Source organism: Gymnoscopelus braueri, assembly GCF_963280865.1.
Source record: "Gymnoscopelus braueri genome assembly, contig: SCAFFOLD_486, whole genome shotgun sequence".
NCBI classification, from domain to species: Eukaryota; Metazoa; Chordata; class Actinopteri; order Myctophiformes; family Myctophidae; genus Gymnoscopelus; species Gymnoscopelus braueri.
The window spans coordinates 10,001-20,072 of record NW_027660765.1 but is presented as its reverse complement, the minus strand read 5'-3'; the positions used below and the strand labels follow the sequence as shown (position 1 = coordinate 20,072).

Genomic DNA, 10,072 nt, shown 5'->3' with positions numbered 1-10,072 from the left:
TCTGTTGTGCGATGGTGTCTCGTTCAAAAGAGCGAGTGTTCAAGCTTTCAACACATCGCCGCAACATGATTCTTTGTAATACGACAGTGTTGTCCAAAAGGGCAGATCTACAAGCTATCGTCACATCACAATGCATTGCAGTGACGTCCACCCCTGGTAGAACAGTTTACACACCTCTCTGATATATTGGCTATATCTTATTTTAAACCCATAATAATAATTATTATAACTATTAAAAGCATACTTTCATACTTGCAGCTACAAGCTCACAACGCATCACGACACGTTGTGAGCTTGTAGATCGGCTATTTTTAGAGATTTTAAGAGATTTGGTGTAGAAGGAAAAGAGCGGTCCAAGTAAAGTTGTTTTGCTAGCTTTGTAAAAAAAAAGTTTAAAAAAAATCGTAATTGCACTGGGCAGATAACACAGATGCACATGGATATGACTGATATATTAAACATATTATACTTTCAAAATAAATGAAAACATAGCGCAAATAGGCAATCTACAAGCTCACAACGCAAAGTGTTTGTGATCTTGTGAGCTTGAACGTTACCTCACCTTTTTTTCCCCTCAGCTATCGCTATCTTCGCTCCAGCTGGAAGATATTGACGGAACGCTTTGTTTGCGTCGCCCTGTTCGCCTCGCCAATGCAGTGACGCCGAGTCACGTCTTTGCCGTGACTTTGTATGTAATCGCACCGCTCGGACAAATACCTCATCTTTCCGTGAGAAGTTGGAGCCACATGTTGTGCAATTCAGTAGATTCACTTGTATTGCATTTAACCCTAGAACACTAACCATGGGTAAAATTTCACCCATGGTAATTGTAATGATGCGATTTTCATAATGTTGCTGATGTCTGAGGTGGGCGGGTCCTTGGGTACCTTCAGCAGTGTTGCCAGATTCTGTGAGGGAAACAAGCAACCAGGTCTAGGAAAACCAGCCCAAAAGAAGCAACTATGGGCCACATGAGCACTTTAACATATACATCAACTATTTGATAATAGCCGATCTACAAGCTCACAACGCGACGCGTTGTGAGCTTGTAGATCGGCTATTTAAAAAAAAAATCTTGCAGGGAAATTATAATAAGCAGATCTGGCAACCTTGACCTTCATGATGCTCACTGACGTCATATAAGCTAGGTTTGTTTCCCTTCCACCATCCCTGTTTTTTCCCCCGACTGGCAGGTATTTCGGTGAATTTCACGCATTGTTAATGATAGAGGGTAAAAAAAAAGATCCCCATACTCCCACAATGGTCAGCTGAAGCAATTAGACTGTGCCTTCACTGGACAAGGCTCACACGTCCCAGGAATGGGTGGAAAGGAAAAGTTCCCAGCTCTATTATTTATTTTTTAGGAATATATTGTTTTACAATACCCACATTTTCCACAGATTTTGCTGCTTTTTTTTATTATTTCTTTAGGAATATATATTTGTTTACAATACCCACATTTAGGGTCCCCCCCATGATATCTGTTCTTGGGTTGTTTTGTTTTTTTGTGAAATTTCGTGTTGAAATATTAACACATTCGGAGCTAGAGTTGTATTAAAAAAGTGACGTTGAGTGCCAGAGATCTCACCGTTTGTAACGCTACGCTGTTTACAGCTTGTACACGACGAGCACCCGATTGCAAACAATATATGCGTGCACGATGCTGGATGGTCCTGGCTAACACCTGGAACAATAACATCTCTCACGCGAGTCACCATGGCGGAGTGATCGCTCATCGAAAATGAGTGTTTTTCCCCTCTGTAAAAAGTTATGGAAATATGGAAATTTTTTGCAAGGAGATAGAATGGGAGCGGACGGGAGCCATTTTCTTTTTTGGCACGGCGATCCATCTGTCCCTTCCCTCTCAGAGTCACACACACACGCACAGGCACAGGCACAGGCACAGGCACACGCGCGAATGCTGTGCGTTTCTCACGAAGTGACAATGCCTTATTTAACAATAGAACGTTCGAAAGTGATCTCCAATGTCCATGTTTGTACAACACATTTATAGTGCAGAGAACTTCAAAAAAGTTCAAAGATAGCCAATCTACAAGCTCTAAAATGTGACACGTCGTCTCTTTCTCGACTCCCATCGCTCGGAACAGACGGAACTTCTCTTCTGTTCTCCTCTCTGGCCGACCATGGCTGCCAGTTCCCACCTGACGTTGTGTGGGAGTTCAGAGCGCTGCAGACCGTCGTACTGGATAACCGCTAGCTTACACAAGGTCTTCAGACTTGGACTTAAGTCTAGGATGTCCAGGGAATTATATCCAAAGAGGATTACACGATCTCCCGCCATGTGGGATGTCCCAGTCGTCCCAGTCCCAAACGTCCCACATCTCCCCTTGGGCTCACATTTCCTCAGGGACCAGGTTTCTTTATCGAGTTTCCATAGATCACGTTCACAGGGTCTGCCGCGCGGGTTCCAAAAAGACGGTCTGCCCTCCGGTGTGCAACTAGGTATGTACAGCTCTCCATTGTAGGCAAAGGGTGAATGAAGCCAAAGACTGTCTAGAGGAGAAAGCTGTTTAGAAGGCATGTTCAGCCAGCAGTCGGTCTCTGTGTCAAACGCCCTGATAGTGTAGTGGTTAGTGTAGTGGTTCGTCCCCACTATTACAAACATCTTTGTCCCTACGATGGTGGCAGAGTGACCTTCTGAAGCAGGCGGGGGAGTGCCTCTGGTGTTGATTAAAGACCAGACCATCGTGGCGGTGTCCAACTTGTAGATGTCATTGTGGTATCCAGTCCGCGGCTTGCACCCACCATAAATGTACATGACCTTCCCCAAGACGCAGGCCGAGTGGCGGTGCCTCCCCTCTGGAACGGCCCCGGACGTCCTCGGCTTGAACCATCTGTGGGTGTCCACGTCAAACGCATGAAGCACGTTGCAGTGCAGTGCTAAAGATGGGTGCATATTCCCGCCCCAGACGTAGACGACGGCTTCTACCAGCATGGCCGTGTGGCCTCTGTGTGTGATGAAGTGTCTCCTAGGGGGGCGCTCTCCTCTCCCGGGTGTCACTGGAGTCACCTTCGTCCAGCACAAAGACACTGTGTCGAAGACGTTCACGTCCACGTGGTCCTTGCAGCAGCTCTTCCACTCACAGTGCACGTCAAAGCAGTACAGTTTGTGGCCGACGGCTGCTACAGCGGCACGACTAACACCCGTTGGAACTCCTGACTGCTTTTTGGTCACTGTCCAGCGAAACATCTGTCTGTCCCTCTATCTCTGACTGTGTCTCTGCTGCGTCTCTGCTGCGTCTCTGCTGCGTCTCTGCTGCGTCTCTGCTGCGTCTCTGCTGTGTCTCTGCTGTGTCTCTGTCCTCTCTCGGTATATCTGTCTCCGTCCCTCTACAGCTCTGGTGTGTCATATAACGTCCTTCAACATCGACTATATAAGGCTGACCATAGCTGTGGTCTGACGTCACATGCAACACAAACCGATACCCTGAGAGCTACTTTTAAAAGGAAATTCCGGGGTGAACAATCTCCAACAAATACGTTGTGATCACAATACGTTGTGAGCTTGCAGATCTGCTCATTTTGGCCAAGAGATTTGGTGATCAAAATATATGTAAAAACACACACACACACACACACACACACACACACACACACACACACACACACCATACAATCGTTTGAAATTTAGTCTAGACCAGGCTAAAACTAAAACATGACCAAAGGTGAATGGAGAGAGAGAGAAACGAACGCTAGAAAAGAAAACAAGACAAAATAGAAAGAAAGAAGGAAGACAAAGAAAGAAAGAGAAAGGAGCTGAGAGCGAATCTGAGACAAAATGGAGGTAAAGCTGTTATAGTACTTTGACATTATTTATGTTTGGACATTGACGTTACATGAAGTCTAGGTGCACATAATTCAACAGGTCACCAGTTTCAGTGTAACAGCGCCATGTTCCAGGCATCGGGTTGCCTACCTGTTACTTGCAGAGAAAGACACGCATCATATGTGTGCCATTTATGTCCAACCCGTCAAAAAATAAGTATCGCTCTGGACGAGTGTCCAACCATCCGTATCGCTCACTGACACGAAGACACAAGGACGTGATACAATTGTCGGAGGCAAACAAATGGCCCCCACCTCTTTGAGCGGCTGGGGTTGGCAGTTTTGGTCACCCAAACTTAACACGATGGGTGCCAGAGGTTCATTAAAACAGTTTACGTTGAGTGCCAGAAATCTCACCGTTTGCAACGCTGTGCTGTTTAGAGCTGTAGACTCCACGACGAGCACGCGCGCGTAAACAATGCATGCATGGACGACGATGGATGGTCCTGGCTAACGCCTGGAACAACAACGTGTCTCACGCAAGTCACCGTTGCAGAGCGACCGCGCATTGAGAATGACTCATTTTGCCCACTGTAAAAAATTAAGGAGATACAGAGGTTTTTAGCAAGGAGATAGAATGGAAGCGGATGGGAGCCAGATTTTTTGCCATGGTTATCCGTCGGTCCCTTACTTCTTAGAGTGTTCATGGGTGAATCCAGAGCTGCGCTAGCCAGCCTTGTGGAAAAAAACAAAAAAAACTAAAAGACTGAAAACACGGTCTGAACCGTGTTCGACACCAAAGCGCTACTCTATGAAAACGCGGTTTGAACCGTGTTTGGCACCTGATGTGTTAAGTGTTGATGCCGGCTCCAAGTTGAAGTTGTTTGCCAGAAAGAATACAACATTCATCTCCGTGATTCCACATGCCGTATTAACTCGTAATGTGCCATTGACGTGTAACACGTCCATTTTTTCCAAAGCCCAGAGTGCCAAAAACATTTAACGCGTCCAAACAGTTTTTTTTACAGTGTTTACGCTAGATGGCGCTGTTCGCGATCCTATGACTTCCAGAGAAGCATATACCCGGAAATACCGTGATCACAACAAACCCATTCCAGTCTGATCTGATGTTAAAGGATTTAGAAAAAAATATATTTTTTTGCTTTCTTGTCTTTTTCTGTGTTGTTGGCGAGAACAAGCTATATTCAACAGCCAATAACTAAAACAGCGGAGGGTCGCGGTGACACGCTCCCCCCCCCCCCCTCCTGATGGAAGCAGAGACACTCCTCCGTCTTTTGCGACACTCGGTGTGTTGATCGTCTTGGAGCGAAATATTCTGTGGCTCTTGAAAGGTTAACTCTTCTTTGACTGCCATCGACGCGTTTTCGAGTCAATTGCTACTTGGTCCACTTGGCCGTCCACGCGTTAGACGCGTCGAATAGCTTTTTAATTGTTTAATAAACGATCGCGCTGTTCTATGTAACATCCGTCATCAGGTTCCCTTTCCACTCACTTTCCACACTGCGGAAATAGCGTCATCCGTTTCCTGTTCCCGGTTTTATCTTGAAAATTTTGCTTTTGAGCCGAAAACAAGGCAAAACCAGTTACCTCACACGGTATATAAAACAAATGAATGAATGAATGAATGAATCTTTATTTGTCACTCTCTCCATGTACTTACATACATACAGACAATGAAATATCGTTCCCCCTCAGTCACTAGCAGTGTAACATAAAACATCAAGCCTATCTAAAGACATAAAAGACCCAGACTAAAAAACAGCATACAACCATAAAAACAGCATAAACAAACATTTTAAAAAACCCAATATGTATTGACGTGCAATTCATCTAAAAAAGCTACCAACACAGCACGTCAGTAGGTATGGTAAGTAAAGTGCCATGTCCAGTCCAGCACAGCCACGTCAGTTTAGGTCAGTAGGCCTGGGGGGGGGGGGGATTGGCAGGGGGCGCAGTTCATTGACAGTCCTTACTGCACTCGGATAGAAGCTATTTAGCATCCTGCCTGTTCGAGCCTTAATGCTCCTATATCTTTTCCCAGAGGGTAGGAATGTAAAGCTCCGGTTATATTTTCTTTTCTCTGGACGACGAACAGTTATCCCCTTTGTGTTTACCAACGGTCTGACACACGATCATAACATATATAAATGTTCTGTGTCCAGCGGGGGGGGGGGATACGTGCATTATTGCCGGTATATGGTGCCTGCAGCCTGGCTGCACGGGTGAAAACTGCTTCATGACAGCTCGGCTTTGAAAACGTAACCCTTTGGGGGTTGGTGCATGGATCGTGTTTGTTTATACACACGGTCAGACGATGGATTATAATGGATATAACATTTCTGTGACCGGTTTAAAAGGTTATAAAACACCAAATTCGCTGGCTCTGGGTGAGTATATTATGAAAATACTCTGCCAGTCAAAGAGTTAAAAATTCCTCAAAACGCTGGTACTGGCTTCACACTGCCAGAACAAAACTCTGTCACTTTTTAAAGCCAAGGTAAGATTCGCTAACATAACTCCTCTGTTGTGCGATGGTGTCTCGTTCAAAAGAGCGAGTGTTCAAGCTTTCAACACATCGCCGCAACATTATTCTCTGTAATACGACAGTGTTGTCCAAAAGGGCAGATCTACAAGCTATCGTCACATCGCAATGCATTGCAGTGACGTCCACCCCTGGTAGAACAGTTTACACACCTCTCTGATATATTGGCTATATCTTATTTTAAACCCATAATAATAATTATTATAACTATTAAAAACATACTTTCATACTTGCAGCTACAAGCTCACAACGCATCACGACACGTTGTGAGCTTGTAGATCGGCTATTTTTAGAGATTTTAAGAGATTTGGTGTAGAAGGAAGAAGAAGAGCGGTTTTGCTAGCTTTGTAAAAGAAAAGTTTAAAAAATGGTAATTGCACTGGGCAGATAACACAGATGCACATGGATATGACTGATATATTAAAAATATTATACTTTCAAAATAAATGAAAACATAGCGCAAATAGGCAATCTACAAGCTCACAACGCAAAGTGTTTGTGATCTTGTGAGCTTGAACGTTACCTTACCTCTTTTCCCCCCAGCTATCGCTATCTTCGCTCCAGCTGGAAGATATTGACGGAACGTGATGTATATTTCATAAACATGGATGCAAATCTAAGTCATATGTTTGTACTCACAAGGAGCCTACAGTCAGACAGGAGAGGGGATTCAGACAGAGAGGTGCCGGTTTGTCTGAGCTAGGTGTGGGGTACTCTTAGCATTTTCTTTGTCTTACCTGGGAGACAGAGCATGTGTCTCCCATCCCCCCTTCCTGCCCCATACGGTTGTAAATGTTTTGGGCCGGGTGGGGGCTCACCTTTGAAGTCTGACACACCCATACCTGTACCTCCTCTTTCTCTGAATCTGTTATAAAGACCATACTGAAATGTGACTTAGTGTGTGTGCTACTCCACGGCTGTGAGGCTGTTGGAGGGAGCTGAGGCTCCATAGGAAGGCTGTTTGTACTCCGAATAAACTGGAAGAATTTAACCTCACTGACTGGAGTGATGACTCAATTCATTCTACAACCATTCATTCTCACCACTGGAACAACAAACTAACTACAATATGGCGTTGTTGGCAACTACAAAAGTGCAATAGAACCTTTAAGTCTGTGGTTTTCAGATACCACAAACGCTTTGTTTGCGTCGCCCTGTTCGCCTCGCCAATGCAGTGACGCCGAGTCACGTCTTTGCCGTGACTTTGTATGTAATCGCACCGCTCGGACAAATACCTCATCTTTCCGTGAGAAGTTGGAGCCACATGTTGTGCAATTCAGTAGATTCACTTGTATTGCATGTAACCCTAGAACACTAACCATGGGTAAAATTTTACCCATGGTAATTGTAATGATGCGATTTTCATAATGTTGCTGATGTCTGAGGTGGGCGGGTCCTTGGGTACCTTCAGCAGTGTTGCCAGATTCTGTGAGGGAAACAAGCAACCAGGTCTAGGAAAACCAGCCCAAAAGAAGCGACTATGGGCCACATGAGCACTTTAACATATACATCAGCTATTTGAAAATATAGATTTACAAGCTCACAACGCGTCGCGACACTTGTAGATCGGCTATTTTCAAAAAAAATCTTGCAGGGAAATTATAATAAGCAGATCTGGCAACCTTGACCGTCATGATGCTCACTGACGTCATATAAGCTAGGTTTGTTTCCCTTCCACCATCCCTGTTTTTTCCCCCGACTGGCAGGTATTTCGGTGACTTTCACCCATTGTTAATGATAGAGGGTAAAAACAAAAGGTCCCCGTACTCCCACAATGGTCAGCTGAAGCAATTAGACTGAGCCTTCACTGGACAAGGCTCACACGTCCCAGGAATGGGTGGACCAAAGGAAAAGTTCCCAGCTCTATTATTTATTTTTTAGGAATATATTGTTTTACAATACCCACATTTTCCACAGATTTTGCACCTTTTTTATTATTTTTTTAGGAATATCTATTTGTTTACAATACCAACATCTAGGGTCCCCCCCATGATATCTGTTCTTGGGTTGTTGTTTTTTTTTTGGTGAAATTTCGTGTTGAAATATTTCACACACATTCGGAGCCAGAGTTGTATTAAAAAAAGTGACGTTGAGTGCCAGAGATCTCACCGTTTGTAACGCTACGCTGTTTCCAGCTGCAGACTCCACGACGAGCACCCGGTTGTAAACAATACATGCGTGCACGATGGTGGATGGTCCTGGCTATCGCCTGGAACAATAACATCTCTCACGCGAGTCACCACGGCGGAGTGATCGCGCATCGAAAATGAGTGTTTTTCCCCACTGTAAAAAGTTCAGGAAATATGGACGTTTTTGCGAGGAGATAGAATGGGAGCGGACGGGAGCCATTTTCTTTTTTTGGCACGGTGATCCATCTGTCCCTTCCCTCTCAGAGTCACCGTGGGTGATTCCAGAGCTGCGCTAGCCCCCCCCCCCCTTGTGGAACAAAACAAAAAGATTGATTTCACGTAGATTCCCGGTTTTGGCGCTCAACGTCACTTTTTGCAAAACCCTAGATTCACGGTTTTGGCACCCAATGTGTTAAAGAGGATTTGCTCAATCTGCCATGTATTGTTGTAATATCTTTTATGGAATTTATTATATCGGGTAAAATAAACCCAACGTTGGTGATGGTGTGACTGTTTTCATCGTTAGTGTTCCAGGTTATGATTGTTTATGTGATGTTTCTTCAGAGGTAATGATGTTATACGGCCATTTAGTGTTGAGCATGTAACTCACCTGTCAGACCTGTTGTATTTTTGGGCGGTGTAGCCGCCCCTATAATTGGGGTTGGGACACCTCATTAGTACACCCTTCGCTGTACTGTGATTGGCTCATAATTAGTACACCCCTAGCATTAGTACACCCCTAGCTGTACTGTGATTGGCTGACTCTATTGGCTGACTCTGTTCAGCACTGTGATTGGCTAGCGAGACACATGATGAAATTATTAACCTATAAATAGGACTATGCACTACAAAAAAAACACTTTTGTTTTAAGTGAGCTTCCATCACTGTGATGACCACACCGCCCACTTCACACTGGGTGTGATTTTTTTTATATAATTAATATTCAGTGGTGGGCAGCAACTAAATATGTTTTCTTTGTCCCGTAAGTGCGTGCACGTACACACACACACACACACACACACACACACACACACACACACACACACACGCGCATGCACGCTCAAATGCTGTGCGTTTCTCACGAAGTGACAATGCCTTATTTAACAACAGAACGTTTGAAAGTGATCTCCAATGTCCATGTTTGTACAACCCATTTAGTGCAGAGAACTGATAGCCAATCTACAAGCTCTAAAATGTGACACGTCGTCTCTTTCTCGACTCCCATCGCTCGGAACAGACGGAACTTCTCTTCTGTTCTCCTCTCTGGCCGACCATGGCTGCCAGTTCCCACCTGACGTTGTGTGGGAGTTCAGAGCGCTGCAGACCGTCGTACCGGATAACCGCTAGCTTACACAAGGTCTTCAGACTTGGACTTAAGTCTAGGATGTCCAGGGAATTATATCCTCCAAAGAGGATTACACGATCTCCCGCCATGTGGGATGTCCCAGTCGTCCCAGTCCCAAACGTCCCACATCTCCCCTTGGGCTCACATTTCCTCAGGGACCAGGTTTCTTTATCGAGTTTCCATAGATCACGTTCACAGGGTCTGCCGCGCGGGTTCCAAAAAGACGGTCTGCCCTCCGGTGTGCAACT

General features: G+C 45.0%; 1 protein-coding gene across 1 annotated transcript; it reads right to left on the bottom strand.

Moving 5' to 3' along the window:
- Positions 1–2,059: 2,059 nt before the first annotated feature.
- On the bottom strand, positions 2,060–3,211 carry LOC308081200 (kelch domain-containing protein 3-like; the record flags this gene model as incomplete). Its single annotated transcript, XM_080457588.1, has 2 exons — positions 2,060–2,658; positions 2,767–3,211. 2 exons carry the CDS (start codon positions 3,209–3,211, stop codon positions 2,060–2,062), a joined length of 1,044 nt encoding a protein of 347 aa, XP_080313714.1.
- Positions 3,212–10,072: the final 6,861 nt, after the last annotated feature.